The sequence below is a fragment of the Vombatus ursinus genome, unplaced genomic scaffold (genome assembly GCF_900497805.2).
Source record: "Vombatus ursinus unplaced genomic scaffold, bare-nosed wombat genome assembly UNPS02009205.1, whole genome shotgun sequence".
NCBI lineage: Eukaryota > Metazoa > Chordata > Mammalia > Diprotodontia > Vombatidae > Vombatus > Vombatus ursinus.
The window spans coordinates 3,871,889-3,888,818 of NW_020948983.1; the positions used below are offsets into that span (position 1 = coordinate 3,871,889).

At 36.1% G+C, this 16,930-nt stretch overlaps 1 protein-coding gene across 1 annotated transcript in view; it reads right to left on the reverse strand.

Moving 5' to 3' along the window:
- Positions 1-722: 722 nt before the first annotated feature.
- Positions 723-16,930, reverse strand: part of LOC114035462 (pancreatic triacylglycerol lipase-like) — a 20,770-nt gene continuing 4,562 nt past the window's right edge. The window contains exons 4-12 of the mRNA XM_027851599.1: positions 15,731-15,865; positions 14,353-14,464; positions 12,946-13,065; positions 12,728-12,847; positions 11,862-11,980; positions 5,807-5,936; positions 4,035-4,143; positions 3,315-3,479; positions 723-786 (exon numbers count right to left, since the gene is read on the reverse strand). Coding sequence (XP_027707400.1) covers positions 723-786; positions 3,315-3,479; positions 4,035-4,143; positions 5,807-5,936; positions 11,862-11,980; positions 12,728-12,847; positions 12,946-13,065; positions 14,353-14,464; positions 15,731-15,865 — 1,074 coding nt within the window. The remainder of the gene's footprint in view (positions 787-3,314; positions 3,480-4,034; positions 4,144-5,806; positions 5,937-11,861; positions 11,981-12,727; positions 12,848-12,945; positions 13,066-14,352; positions 14,465-15,730; positions 15,866-16,930) is intronic.

Below are 16,930 nucleotides of genomic sequence, written 5' to 3' on the forward strand. Positions count from 1 at the left end.
ATGGTGGTCCCTGACACTCACCCCCTGGAATAACCATCAAATATGTCCTTATTAAGTTCTCATTTCCTCCAACTGCCCTGTTAACTCTTACTTCCTCATCAGTGTCACTCCTATAGATAATCTGAGTGTTCTTTTTCCATTTCTTTCCACTGAACTCAAACTAAACTTTTCTTGGCCTTTTTTTTTCATTTTCTACTAAATTTCTTCCACTCTTGTCTATCATATTCCCCAAACTATTATGTAGTTGCATATCAATCATGTTTTCATCTCTTTAAATATAATGCCTTCCAAGAAGTCAGATGAACAGGTGAAAAGGTGGTGAAATTAGCAAAAACAACTGAAAAAATGTTCATCTTCTCTTCCTGCTAACAGTCTAAACATAGAAAGTATAGGAATTACACCTATTTGGCATTTAGTCTGGATATGGTAGTAAAAACAAATATAGATTGTAACATTAATTAATTGAATAATGATCACCAATCCATGATGATAAATGGTGATTTGGAGAATCATCATCTTAGTGAAATGCCAGGAGATAATTTGGGCAACTCAATAAATGTTCAGGTATAGTTTTAGACTAAACCCCTAATTTTAAAAAAAAGTTTCACCACTAAAAATTGCAATGAAAATAAGATAGATATTAATGATGAATGAATACAATGAACACCTTTACATTTGCCTTTTATTACTATAGGAAATAATCATTTCACTTTAACATGAATTTAGCAAGCATAGAGAGTTAGCAGAACTTCTTTTCTTACAGTTTCGTTGCTACAGAAATTGTACCTGTAATAAAAAATGGACTCTTAGCTATAATTATCTTATTACCTTTATACATATGCATATGTTTAGAGCTATCTCACAGCATTTTATGTTGCCCGTAAGCTTTTATATTTTTACTCTAGTAATTTGAATAAGTTGTAACTCTTTTATTACACTGTTAGCTCCTTTATCATAGGAATTAAAGATGGAAGAGACATTGTATATAATCCATGTTGAGGTCAGTTACTATACCTAGGATAGTGCCTTATACATAGTAGGTATTTAATAAATGTTTGTTTGATTGGATTAAATCTATTCTAACCCTCTCATTTTGCTATTACTACTACTACTACTACTACTACTACTACTACTACTACTACAACTACTATTAAGTACTACTACTACCACAACTAACTGACATTTATATAGCATTTACTATGTTCCAAGCACTGTACTTAGCACTTGACAATAACCTCATTTGATTCGCACAACAACTTTGAGAGGTAGGTGACTGTTATTATCCTTACGTTACAGATGAGGAATCTTAGACAAACAGTGTTTAAATGACTTTTCTAGGGTCACACAGCTAGTAAAATAAGGCTGGATTCAACCTCATGTCTCCTTGACTACAGGCCCAATGTTCTATCCATTGTGTTATCTTGTAGGGGAAGGATTTGGCATCCTTCAAAGCATTTACTTGAGAGTTGTGATTATAGTAGGAATTTGATTAATGCTTTTTTTTACAGTATTTTAAAGTATAATTGTAGATAATTGGGTTTGCTAAGGTTGCAAACTTGCCTTATACTCCATCTGGGAAGAAAGTAAAATGGACAGTGGAGAAGCATTGCTGAATTGAAGCCACTGTTGTGAGAAGGGAAGGGTACTGGATGTTTTATAAGAGGTGATTTTTAAGTTTTGGTGTCAAGAGTGTCCAACTAAGGAACTTCCAAAGAGCTTCAAGAAGTACAAGGTACAGAGCACTAAGAATGGACTTTTTCTCTGTATTTTAAAATATTGCCAACTATTTAATATGAGATTTGAGAAACTAATTTGGCCACAACACTGATAGGCTTTAAAGATATTGACAGAACTCATAATCAGTCAATCAAAAAATCAAGCACATATTTAGCACCTACTACATGCCAGGCACAGTGTCAGGTGCTGGTAAAGGAAATCTTGGGGTTTGGAATGCCTCCAGAATAAAGGAATGTCAAGAATATTTTAAAGAAAAAGTGGAAATAAGCCTATTTTTTCATTAAAAACACCTCAGGTAATAAGTGCATTTGGTACATAATTTTGTACTCAATGTTTTAGAGAGGAAAATATTGCTAGCCTCAAAATAGTAGAATCCTTATGTAGAACCCTTATATAGCAGAACCCTTATGCACCTTGGGGGCTGAATACCAGGATTCTGAGGAACACCATTTGGGAAACTGAATTTGAGCACAATACTGCATATTCCCTGAAGCTCCTGCTTTGTGAGGACAGTTAGCATGATTAATTCAATTTAACAATTAAATCAACATTTATTAAACACCTACTATGTACTATATGCAAGGCCCTCTGCTAAATACTGGGAATTTGGAGATAAAAAAATCTTTAAGAAACTTTTACTCATCCTTGTATTCTCTTCTAGCATCTTGTCCAGCATTTAATGGGTATTCAGTAAATATTTGCTAAATGTTAAATAAGTATATGAAGCAGCACAAGAAACCAGCCCAGAATAAAATATTCCTTTCCTACTTCTATTGTTTTTTTTTATGTTTAGCTTTTCCCATATTTTAGCTCAATAGCAGTACTTGAACTATACTAGACATTTCCAAAAACACATAGATTAGGATTATCTTGGCCCAGAAAGGATGGAGGAAGAAATTGGTACATGAACATTAAATGATTTTCCTTATTAGTAGCCAGGCATTTATCACACAACATTAATTCAATCATGGTCATTTTTCAATAACATTGATGAATTGCAACAAACAAACTCTAAAATAATGTGGCACAAATGTTCTATATTATTCAGTCCAAAGTCTCCTTACTGGTATTTACCAAATTGATTTATGGAACTAACTGCCATCTGTGATGCCATTTTCCTCACCTTTATGTTTTCCTAGAACCAATTAAATATTACTACTTGTATGACATTGTAAGTTCATTCATCTCTCTGGGCCTCAGTTTTCTCACCTGTACAATGAGAGACTTTGATTAGGTGATTTCTAAGGTTCCTCCTGTCTCAAAATTCTGTGATTCTATATTCATTTGAAATACATTAGGTAGAGACATACTTAAATAATTGGAATTTCATGAAGGTAGAATCTCAGGGTCAAACTCTGACCTTTCCATGGACTTTTATTGAATGACACAATACCAACCAACACATCTTTAAAACTTCAATTTTCCTGAAGTAAGCTATCATCTCATGAAATATTTTAGCTGTAAGCTAAAGGTAATGTGAAAAGGTTACTGAAGCAAATCTATCTCAAAGTAGATTTCTGGACAGATATGCTTCTTTATACTTCATATCTCTCTTGGTTCACAATAAAAAGACTTACATTTGTCCATCTGAAGTTTCTACAGTGATCGTCGATGCTCCTACTTTGGGCAGGGTTGGATTGATCATATTGTTGTCCCAAAGAAATTTAACTTTTTGAAGTGTTCCAACATTGAAATTTGAATCAATCTCATTAGTATGTGTAGAGCCTGGTTGTAGTTTCCCCCTTGAAATAGAAGTAGATAACAAATTCAAGTACAGGAATCTCTACATCTTTACTTACAAAATCTATACATGATACATATTTTGCCAATTAAATTGTGTTAGCAATGTATTAAACAAAAGCAAAATTTCACAAACATAGTTGTAATTTATGCTTGACATGCCTCATAGCATTTTAACATATTTTGGTCACAACTTTCTTCTATAATTTAATAAGTGATGACCTCATTAAATCTCTTTCCTCTATCTGTTGTGTTAGCAGCATAATTATTTACTGATTATAAATTAAACACCTGATGACAAGAACAAAAAAATCATTTTATGAAATAAAAATAAATGATTTGCCCAGCAAAAATCAATGCACCAAAGTTAAAACCCAAATTCTGGAGTCAATTTCAGAATACACAATTCAAAAGGGAATGACTAACTTCATAAAATATATATCTCAGTACTAAGTCAATTTTCATAGCAATGAAAATAAAACCAATAATTTGGGCAAAATTCATTTACATAAAGTAATAATTCCAACATTTAAGATATATGATAATATTTAACTCACTTATAAATCTCATATTGCCTGCTGTTTCCATTACTTCCAAACAAAGAAACTATTGCTTTTCCAGTAACCTTGGTTCCAGACAATGTGACAGTTACTTTATACCTCCAACCTATAGAGAAAGGTAGAAATACAATTATGAAGAAATAAATATATTAAATGTACAAATATAAATAAATAAATAGAAAGAAATAGATATTTTAGTAAAACTTAATTTAGATGGCACTAATGTAAAATATATGATAATTCAATTATAGCATGAATGATTCTTATTGGATGCAAAGTTTTAAGTAATTCCTTTTATTTTTTTTCAAATTTTCATGTCTTACTAATAAAATGAATTCAAACTAAAGTCAACAATCAACTTCAGCACTCAATCTACTATGATCTTGCACAAAGTCACACAGTTAATTAGTGACAAAACCAGCGCAAGACTTGAGGTCTGTTGACACTTTGTCCAATTTTTTTTTCCACTCTCCTGTTCCTTACATTTTATTGCTACATGTTTATGATGATTTGGGATTTCTGCTTTCTTAAAATAGCGTTTCTTTTAAAATAATCTATAATTGATATTTTTCATTGATCTTTCTTTTGACTCAACCTGAAATTTTTCTGAATTTATAAATTTTATATCAAAAAAAGTTATTTTGTTTATGGTTACTTCACCAACTTAGAGATCACTATCATGATGCTTGACAACTTATGAAATGCTTTTCTCACAATAAACTTTGTGAAAGAGTGTTTTTATCCCCATATTTTAGAGGAGAAAGCCAAGGCTTTGAAAGTATGAGTTATTGGACAAAAGTCACATTGATATAAGCATCTAGCAGAGCCTGGAATTCAACCTTGCTTCATATTGTGACTTTAAGCCCAGTAATCTTTCAACTATATAATATTATTTTAATGTCATAAATTCAGAACTGGAAGGGACTTTAGAGGCCAAGTAGTCTTACACTCTCATTTACCACCTGAGGAAACAGAGTCAGAGAGATCAAGGGACTTATCCAGAGTCATAGAGCTAAGAGGGACTAGAAGTGGAATTGAACCTAGGTCTTACTTATTTTGAGTTCCTGACTCTACATACTCAGCCATACTATCTCAACACGACTCATCTATACAACACTACAGTCCTGTTAGGTCAATGTGAGGGCAAAATTGTGAAGTAAAGGCATCTTCCACAATTTTATCCTCTTGGTTCTATATTCTCTCCTCTCTTCTTTCTTTTTTTTGGCCAGAGCACATAGAAATGATTTCACATTCTGCTATACAAAGCTATTATCAGACCCTTTGTATACTCTCAGCTATGTATAAGCTGCATTTTCACCTTACACATTGATCTTTCAGCATTTATTGGGTAAGCAGCATAAAAAAACCTGACTGTCCAAACTGTTGTTTTTTAACATTCACAAAAGAAAACATGGTTGTATGTTTAAGGGCCCTGAGGGCAGGTACCAATATCACACCCACAAAATCTAGGGAATTTATTTTGTGAAACCTCTGGATATTTGGCAATCTGTTTCAAGAATAGTTGGAAAAGAGAAGTCCATTTCTACGCCCAACGTGTTTAACAGTGGACCCATGCTGTGCTGTTATCCAGAGTTCTCAAGCCAGGAAAAATCTACTACCTCCTCTAAACTGGCCATCAGTATCCAGTAGTCATTTCCTAAATATGGTCACTCCTTTCCTTTTTCTGTATGTACTGGAGGAAGTCTTTCCAACAGGCAATAACATTTTCACAGAGCTTTGGAAATGAGGAAAGTCAAATGGAAACTTACGAGCAAAATTACTGGCCTCTCCAGTATTCAGATATAAGACCTCTCCCACTGAGCTCGTTTTACCAGCAAATCTGTCAGCATAGTGGCCCATCTGTGGACACCCTCCAGATGGACAAGGGAAGCACTTATTCTGATCAAAATACATAAATAGTTAATGAGAACATGTTCTCTTTTCAGTTTTACCTACCTACACTTACCCTATTGATTCAATTATCTAAAAAGCAAATACAATTCTGGTACCCTCAAAACAGTTGAGAAAAAAAAATATAAAGAGGAGTTATCCTATCCTCCAGACTAAGTCTGTATAATATAATGAATGTTTGTTGAACTGGTAACTTAAATTGAATGATGAAGGCAGTTTTCAATGAACTTGTACTAATGGGTGTTAACAACCCAAGAACAGAATATGGAATTATGACCTTCCTTCCTTCACCCAATAATCATAGATGGCATTTATATAGAACATAAAGATTACCAAGCACTATAGACATGTTTTTTCCTTTGGTCCTTACAACACAACCTGCAAGGTAGGTGCTATTATTATCCCCATTTTACCGATGAAGAAACTGAGGCTGAGAGAGATTAAATTAGTTGCCCAGGGTCCTATCACTAGTATCTTTCTGAGGCAGAATTGAAACTTTGGTGTTTCTAACGTCAAGTGCAGTACAGTGTCTATTGTGACAAAACTACCAACTAGAACTTGAGATGTTTCTCTTTGTTTAATGACATTCAGCATTGATGATTTTTAGAATGAACATTTGTAAGAACTAAAGAAAAGCTAGCTTTTAAAAGTAATTGGGTGAACCTTATCAATATTTGGGATCCAATATCACAACACAATAATGCTGCACTAGATACCTGAGAAAACTTTTCTTTTCTTTGTAGGGAATCTAAAGCTCTGTGTATACTATGCTACAACACTGGGCAAAACTGAAAAATCTAATCTGTTATCAGGATGTTTAGACAATCCATATTTTTATTAATTTATTTGTTTTTAGTTTTCAACATTCACTTCCACAAGATTTTGAGTTCCAAATTTTCTCCGCATCTCATCCCTCCCCCAAACAAAAGACAGCGTGTATTCTGAATACCCCTTGTCCTAATCTGCCCTTCCTTCTATCTCACCCCCCCTTCTCTTATCCCCTTCCTCTTCTATTTTCCTGTATTTTCCTATAGATTTCTATACCCCGTTTTCTGTATATCTTATTTCCCAGTTGCATGTGAAAACAATTTTTTTTAACTTTTGTTTTTAAAACTTTGGGTTCCAAATTTTCTCCCTTCCTCCCTCCCCACCCACCCTCATTGAGAAGGCAAGCAACTCGATACCAGTTGTACATGTGTAGTCATGCAAAACACTTCCATATTAGTCATGTTGTGAAAAACTAAGTATATTTCCCTTCATTGTATCCCACCCCCCATTTATTCTATTCTCTCTTTTGACCCTGTCCCAACTCAGAATTGTTTGCTTCTGATTACCCCCTCCCTCAATCTGCCCTCCCCTCTGTCATCCTCCTGCTCTCTTGTCTCCTTCCCACACCCCCTATTTTCCTGTAGGGTAAGATAGATTTCCATACCCAATTGAGTGTGTATGTTATTCTCTCCTTAAGCCAAATCCGACGAGAATAAGATTCACTCATTCCCTCTCACCTTCCCCCCATTTTCTCTCCACTGTAAAAGTCTTTTCTTGTCTGTTTTATGTGAGATAATTTACCCCATTCTAACTCTCCCTTTCTCCTTCTCTCCATATAATCCTCTCTCACCCCTTAATTTTATTCTCCAGATATCACCCCTTCATCTTCAACTCACCCTGTGCCCTCTATCTATCTATCTATCTATCTATCTATCTATCTATCTATCTATCTATCTATCTATCTATCTTTACATACATGTAATTTTCCCTCCGACTACTCTAATACTGACAAAGCACTCATGAGTTACAAATATCATCTATCCATGCAGGAATATAAACAGTTCAACCTTAATAAGTCTGTTATGATTTCCTTTCCTGTTTACCTCTTCATGTTTCTCCTGAGTCTTGTATCTGAAAGTCAAATTTTCTATTCAACTCTGGTCTTTTCATCAAGAATGCTTAAAAGTCCTCTATTTCACTGAATATCTGTTTTTTCACCTTAAGGATTATGCTCAGTTTTGCTGGGTAGGTGATTCTTGGTTGTAATCCTATCTCCTTTGCCCTCCAGAATATTATATTTCAAGCCCTGCGGTCCCTTAATGTAGAAGCTGCTAAATCTTGTGTTATTCTGATTGTGTTTCTACAATACTTGAATTGTTTCTTTCTGGCTGCTTGCAATATTTTCTCCTTGACCTGGGAACTCTGGAATTAGACTACAATGTTCCTAGGAGTTCTCCTTTGGGGATCTGTTTCAGGAGGTGATTGGTGGATTCTTTCCATTTCTATTTTACCCTCTGGTTCTAGAATATCAGAGCAGTTTTCCTTGATAATTTCTTGAAAGATGATGTCTAGGCTCTTTTTTTGATCATGACTTTCAGATAGTTCAATAATTTTAAAATTCTCTCTCCTGGATCTATTTTCTAGGTTGGTCATTTTTCCAATGAGATATTTCACATTATCTTCTATTTTTTCATTCTTTTAGTTTTGTTTTACAGTGTCTTGATTTCTCATAAAGTCACTAGCTTCCAATTGCTCCATTCTAATTTTTAAGGAAGTATTTTCTTCAGTAAGCTTTTGGACTTCCTTTTCCATTTGGCCAGTTTTGCTCTTTAAGGCATTCTTCTCCTCATTGGCTTTTTGAGACTTCTTTTGCCATTTGGGTTACCTATTTTTTAAGGTGTTATTTTCTTCAGTATTTTTTTTGGTCTCCTTTAGCAAGCTGTTGACTTGTTTTTAATGATTTTCTTGCATCACTCTCAGTTTTTCCTTTACTTATCTTACTTGCTTCTTAAAATCCTTTTTGAGCTCTTCCATGGCCTCAGACCAATTCAGATTTTTCTTGGAGGCTTTGGATGTAGGAGCTTTGACTTTTTTGTCTTCTTCTGGTTGTATGTTTTGATCTTCTTTGTCACCAAAGTAAGATTCTAAGGTCTGATTCTATGTGCTGCTTGCTCATGATCCTAGCCAATTACTTGAGTTATAAACTCTTAAGGTAAGAGTCTGCTTCCAGTGTGGAGAATGTACTGTCCCAAGCTTCAGGGGTTTCATGCAGTTGTTTTCAGAGATACTTCTAGGGACCTGTAAATTTTCAGTTCTTCCAAGGTGCTATGATCAAGGGCGAGGAGTTTACTCCTTTCCTGGCCTGTGCTCTGGTCTATGAGTGACCACAAGCACTCTTTTCTGTCTTGGAACTGTGAGGAGATTCTTTCTCCACAGCCACTACAGGGTCCACCATGCCAGTGTTCCTCCTCACCCCAGGACCTATACCCAGAATTGTGACCCAGATCCAATCACGGGCAAAGCAATAGAATCCTGCACCAGCAAAGAGATCCTTGCAGTACCCCTCTGATGAGTCACTCGATTCCCCCTCAGCCTGTGGGCTGGAAGCTCAAGAGACAGCCACTGCCCCAGGGCCACACTCAGGGACAGGGGCTGGGAGCACCCTCGCTTCTCTCTCACCACAGACACAGACTTTTCCTACTGACCTTCTAAGTTGTCTTTGGTGTTCTTGGGTTGAGAAGTCTGGAAATTGCCATAGCTGCCAATGATTCAGTCCTCTGAGGCCTGCTCCAGGTTCCTTGAGGCATGTGCGACCATGCTGACCGCGCTCTTCTCCCCACCTGGCATGATACCTTTCTGATCAAGCATCCAGGCTGTCTGGATTTGTTTCACTCTGTCTTTTTGTGGGTTCTGCTGCTTTAGAATTTGTTTGGAGCCATTTTTTACACATATTTGGAGGAGTTTGGGGGACAGCTCAAGCAAGTCACTGCTTTTACTCCACCATCTTGGCTCTGCCCCTGACAATCCACATTTTTGATAAACTTTCTGATTTTAGTTTTACTTTTTCAAATCGGTAACAGATAGAAATTAGCTCAGATATATGTATATATATATATGCTTTCTTCTTTTCAAAAATGGCTTCCAACCCCAATTGATACATGGTCAAAGGATATGAACAGGCAGCTGTTAGATGAAGAAATTAAAGCCATCTACAGTCATACAAAAGAATGCTCTGTATCACTATTGATTAGAGAAATGCAAATCAAAACAAGTCTGAGATACCATATCACACCTATCAGATTAGCCAACATGACAAAACAGGAAAATGATAAATATTGGAGGAGATGTGGGAAAACTGGAACACTAATGCATTGTTGGTGGAGTTGTGAAATGATCCAACCATTTTGGAGAACAATTTGGAACTATGCCCAAAGGGCTATAAAAATGTGTATACCCAGCAACAGCACTTCTAGGGCTGTATCCCAAAGAGATCATACAAATTGGAAAAGGACCCACATGTACAAAAATATTTATAGCAGCTCTTTTTGTGGTGGCAAAGAATTGGAAATTGAGAGGATTCCCATCAATTGGGGAATGGCTGAACAAGTTGTGGTGTGTGAATGCAATGGAATACTATTGTGCTATAAGAAATGATGAGCAGGTAGACTTCAGAAAAACCTGGAAAGACTTGTATGGTCTGATGCAGAGTGAAGTGAGCAGAACCAGGAGAACATTGTACACAGTAACAGCCATGTTGTGCAATGACTAACATTGATAGACTTAGCCCTTCTCAGCAATGCAAGGATCTAGGACATCTCTAAAGGACTAATGAAAAATGCTATGCACATCCAAAGTAAGAACTATGGAATTTGAATGCAGATTAAAGCATACTATTTTCTATTTTTTTTTCTTCTGTTGTGTTTTGTTTCCTCCTTCTGGTGCTTCCTCTTATTGGTTCTAATTCTTCCTTACAACATCACTAATGTGAAAATATGTTTAATAGGAATGTATATGTATAGCCTATATCAGATTGTGTGCCATCTTGTGGAGGGAGGTGGGAAGGGAAGGGGAGAAAAATCTAACACTCAAAAGTTTATGGAAGTGATTGTTGATAAATCAAAATAAACCAATAAAGTTTTAAAAAATGGCTTCCAAATAAAGTTTCTAAAATGACCCTAAATAAAACAAATACTTTAGCAGTGCCAATAAGGGAATGGCAATAAGGATGAGGCAATCATTAGTATAATTTAAACCAAAGTGAATATTTGTGTGTGGATGTTGATAAATGTGGAAGATGACAGTAGAAATCAATAAATGCTGAGCTGGAAGGGTATTGGAGACATCTAGCCCCTTTTTCTCATTTTCCAGATAAATAAATAGGAGCCCTAGAGACAATGCTGTACGTCACATAGTCTCAGAATAGGACTGGAACCCAAGTCATCTAGTTTATAGTTCAGTACTCTTTACACTACATTACAATGTTCTGAGCTATTTTACAGAGATTTGGGGAGAATGAGAGACTTGGGTATATTCTATCTACTTGTTCTCAAGGATTGAAGGAATTGAAGGTGTTTATTCTGGAGAGAAAGGGAAGAAGGAGCCACTTGATAGTTATTTCAAGAACTGTGAAATGAAAGGGATTTAAAATTTTCCGTTGAGTCCCAGTAGACAGAACCAGAAATTATGGGTAGTAAAGGGCCTGCATGATAGCAAAAAAAATTATTAACAATTAGAATTTCCAATAGTGCAATGGGCTGGTGATGAAGTCCCCCTTGATGGAGGCCTTTAATAGTCCCTGGATGGTCACTTATCAGGCATGTTGTAATAAAGATTGCATTCAAGTGTAGTTTGCATTAAATGGCCTCTAATGGTCCTTGTTCCTTCCAAGTCTGTAATTCTTTGTAGAGAAATACCTTTTTTCTTGCTCTCAAGAAGTGATTTCATTTATAAGAAAGCTCATGGTAAGGAAATTTCCTCTATCAAAGCAAATCAGCACCTTTCCAGAGCACTGGGAAGTTAAGCTACCTGCTCAAGGTCAAGTTAATGTGTGCCAGAGGTAGAAAGAGAACACAACTTTTATGGACTTGGAACCCAAGTTCTCTATGCTGTATGCAATGCTGATTCTCATGGTAAGCAATAACTTACTGCCTCAAAATCTTTGTAGGAAGCACAGGGGTATCCAGAAAAGCCATCTGGGTTGAGGATGCTATCTGCATAATACTTGTAACTTCGTAGGTGATTACATGCTGCAAAATCACGAGTTCCTGTGCAAATAGATGAGATCATACAGAAGGGACATTGTATTATTTTTTTAATCCAAAATTATAATTGAAAATTTATGACATTTAAATAAGTCACAGATTTCATAGATCATGGTCAAAGTTTAAGGACATATCACACTTTTAAAAAACTATTATTTACATTTTGTGATATATTTAACCCTCACTATGTACCATTAGACCACGCTTATCATTTCATCAATATACAGAGCTCCTGGGAAGACAGCTTCTCTACCAATAGTGATTGGCACATTCTCTTCAACTTAGAGAAAAAACTGGGCTACCAAGAAGGTCAGTGACTTGCCCAGCAGCAGACAAACAGTACTTGTGAGAGGTAGGATTCATTCAAGGTCTCCCTGACTCTGAGATCAGCAACCTAAACCACTCTGGCTCTCAAAAAGAGTTAGTGGTTACAAAAATGGGACTAAATATACATGAGTGTGGGAAATTTATTTCAAGGCATAATGGATATATTTTAGTTCTGTACCTTATTAAAGGATAAGCTAGACTGATCCAATGAAAATCTTTCACAAATTCATTTCCTTTCATAAGTACTTACTTCCACTGTAGGAAGGAGGTCTCATACAACTGTAGAGTACTATGGAACAGACTTTAACATCCATAGTTTTATAGAAGAATAAGACAAGGTGTTGGCTAAACATCTTGGCAAGTTTGGCAAGATGGTAATATGAATTTTACTAATAACATTTATTATATGCTGAATGGATTTACCTTCCCAGATTCCATTTATATCGACAATCTGAGAAAGAATATTCTTCTGACATCCGGGCATTTCCTCTCCTCCATTTGGGAAGAAATCAAGGTGTCCCACCAGCTGACTCATTCCAAAACCTAAGACATTTAAAACAAGTGTTAAGTGGGTTTGAATGCATTGCCAAAAACGTAATTATGGCTAGTCATAGTTGCAAGATTCAAGGGGAAGAGCTCACCTAAGTAAGGGATGATAGGAGCAGCATCTGTGTGAATGACATCAACAAACAAGGCATCACTGGGATCCAATCGAACTTCTTCTGGGGTCCCTTCAAAGAAAGGCTCAGCAGGATCCAATCCTGGAAGAAATATTGTTATATTTTAGTTATATTCTTTTATCTAATATAACATAAGCTATTATCAAGTGGCAGCCATGACATGGTGTATAGAGAGCTAACTGTTAGGTAGAAGACCTGGGCTCTATTCCTCCCTTTGATGTGCAATCTGTCACACTGGATGTGTGACCCTGGGCAAGTAAATTAACCTTTCTATGTTTTCGGCAATTCTCTAAGACTATAAAGTGGTGACCTGAATTGGTCACTCCACATCCAAAAATTCACTGTATCAATGAAATTACAGTTCTGGTTCTTACCCCCAAGAACTGTTATAGAAAATTTTTTAGATATATTCACTTTCATTTGTGTGTTATATGATAATAATAATAACATAATACTTCACAATTAAGTAGTGCTTGAGGGTATATAATATATTTCCCTCACAAAATTCCTTTAAGATATGTAATTTGAGCAATTATTATTTACCTTCTGAAGATGAGGAAACTGAGGCTAAGAAGGTCAAGTGACTTGCCCCAAGATCTTACGTGTGTATGTGTATGGATAATTGTGAGGAAAGATTGTTTGAATTTCTTATTATTTTTAGAATATCATTGCCTCTTTTGTTGACATCAATGCTATAAAAAAGGACTTTTCTGAGCGTCACAGAATTTACTACTAGGTTTCAATTTACAGAGGGCAAGGATAACCAGTTTCAGAACTGTCAATCATTGAATCACACCACAGTGGTGTTAAACTTGAGGTAAATACAAGGATGGGGTACTTTTAACCTACCAAGAGAAGTTCAAATTTTATGGATAATTTCTCACCTTTAACTAAACTCTCTGAAAATATAAGATAATTTTTTTTCTAAATATCCCTACTAGGCTGTTAAAATACAAAGGCAGAATACAGATTTTTTCAGAGAATCCATAAGTTTTGCTGGTTACTTTAACAGAGCCATGATGTCAGAGATGAAAAGAAGGGAAGCGATAAAAGTCTGCTACAGCTTTTTAGTCAATGTTCCCCCAAAATTTCATCTCATATCAAGGATAAGATTATCTTTGTGAGGTAAAATTACCAAATTATCCCAGGGCAGGAAATATCATAAGACCCAGGCTCTCTTCCAAAAAATACAAAATTTTATATAGGTGCTCCCTATATGATGCTCATAGCAGGCAAAATGAAGCAGCATTCTAACATTTTACATGACACTTAAAAGACCATCAACTTCCCGTCATGTTCACCCTCATGTCTTAATTATATTATGGTAATGTTAGCACAAAGTTGCAGTTTTCACCATTTTAATCCTACCTGTGATTCGTCCAATGAGACCATTTGACCTTCTCCCAGCCTCTCCAGCAACATGCGATCCCAGACTGTGACCAATGATGTGGACATTGGAAAGAGAGTATCCAAGTTCGGTCTGATGAGACAAAAGGCCTTCAGAAATGGCTAGGTTGGTATTAGTGACATGTTCATGATATACTCCTTGAGAGTCTTTATTGAGAGTGACTTCTCACTTCCCTTCAACAGGGAAATGATATTTCTAAGTTTTCAAGGAGGGCAAATACTAAAGTATTAATGATTTATGGCTTTTATTCTGCACTTACTTCTTGTCTTAAGCAACATGTCTTTATGATTCTTTTGTTGTGTTTTTGAGAAGGTGAAGATGTGATACTAAACCTACCATGGAGAATTGTTAGAAGCTTCCCAAAGCAAAGATTTGGAATAGGAAGTGATAATAAAGAATTACCCAGCCACTATGTTGAGTCTAAGATATTTCTTGTGTCTTTTGGAGAAAAAGTGTATTGATCATAGTATCATAGATTTAGTGGTGAAAGGGCCCTTGGAGGTCATCCAGTTCAGCCATCTCCATATTAAGAAATGGAAACTGACTAGCCAAAAAATTGACTACCAGAAAATTGACTAGCCAAAGCTCACAGAACCTAGTTAGGTAGTAGAGCTGGAATTTGAACCCACATCCTCAGACTCTGAATCAAGTATTCTTTCCACTGTGCCCCAGTGCTTCCCAACATTTCCTAAAAGCTTGTATCGACACATGCACAAATAACTTGACCCTTGACAATTACCTAGGCACTGTAATATTAAAAACTAGCACAATTCAGTCAACCAACTGATGAAAATTACTTGTAGGAGACTGGGGGGTGGGCCAAATCAAATTAGTTGCATAATTTTTTTGTTAAAACTGAACTGAGCAGGGAATTTAGTCAAAATGAAAAATATAGGTCTGTGTTTGTAATAATACTAATAACAGCATTCATACAGTGCTTTAAAATTTGCAAGGCACTTAACAAATACTGTCTCATTTTATCTGCACAGCAACCTAGGGAAGCAGATGCTATTATTACTCACACTTTACAGACTAGGAGACTATGTCAGAGAGAAGTTAAGCAACTTGCCTAGAGTCACACAGCCAGTATGTGTCTGAGGCCAGATTTGAACTCAGTCTTCCTAACTCAAGATCTAACGCTATATCCACTGAGTTGCCTTCATCATTATTTGCAGATAAAAATCCAAATGCAGACATACTACTTTCCTTTCTGGTCAACCAAAACAAATGAAAAACTCTTCATAGAAAGGTTGACGATGACCTCGAGCAATTGTATGAGCACAGCCTTCAGAGGACAATGGATAGAGAGTGTGAGATAACATGAAGACGCCTAGTTACCTTGAGATAATCCACAAAATAGGCTATTTCAGCCCCCACTACTCGAATATTTTGTGAGGCTTGGGTATATAAAGTCCGTGAACCCTTTTTCCAGTCCACACAGATGCAGTTTACCTCTTCCACTTTAAACAAATTCTAAAACAAATACAACAGAAATAGTTTAATCATCAAGGGAGTGTTAGAACACCCATATCTTAAAGATTATTTTACTTATCACTTATAAGCTAATAAACTTCATTTTCTATATGGTCTGTTCAAGATCTTAAAAACTATGAAGAAATACATCAATTAACAACAACAAAAACATTTTAGGATAGTGCAATATTGGATTACCACTCTTTGACATTTAACATTCCCAACTATTAATCTGACCCTGCTGAAAACTGGTATCCGAAGATCATCAAGCACTCTACTGAGGGGTTCCATTGAAGCATGTTGGTGAAATGTGTTTCATGGGAAACTACAGGAAATATTGTATATAATGTGTTGCTGAGCAATATCAGGGATTTGTCTGTGTACAGTTTTCCCCTACCAGACCCTTTTCGGATGAGTATAATTGGTAATTGAAAAGTTTGTTTGTTTTAAAATACCCTGTTTTCAAAGAAACTAAAGGGATTTCTGGACTAACCTATATAATTATCTTTACAGCTATATCATTAGAATGGTACTGCACATAAAAATAATATCCTGCAGATATGTAGTTCAAACCTTTGGCCTTTCTAGGCATGTGTACCTTCCTATGGAGCCAGAACTAGCATGGGGGAAAAGGGGCAAATGGGGCTCTGCTCCAGGGAGCTGATATCCCAAGAGGGATGTGAAGTGGAATATGGGATGCAATCCGCTCTGGCTACAATCCTGTAGTTACAGTTGCCTTTCCTGGAGACCAGCTTCCTCTCTCCCCCCAGTCCCAAATCCAGTATATACAAGTGCTACGACTGTTTGGGGATAGGGGACAGGTTGTCTCCATGAGGAGTAATGGTTTTTCTGTACCACCATGGCCCTCACACACCCAAATAAATTTGTCACATTTGTCTAGTTACGGCTCTATTGAGGACTCCCCCCGTCCCATCTTGGCTTCTTCACAGAAAGTTAGGCTTTCTGAGAACCCAGGCAATTAATGTAAATGATTGTTGAATTGAAGTTTGCCGAATGCTTGAAGAGGGAGGCATTGAGGAAGAGAAAATGAAAGATCTCTTGGCT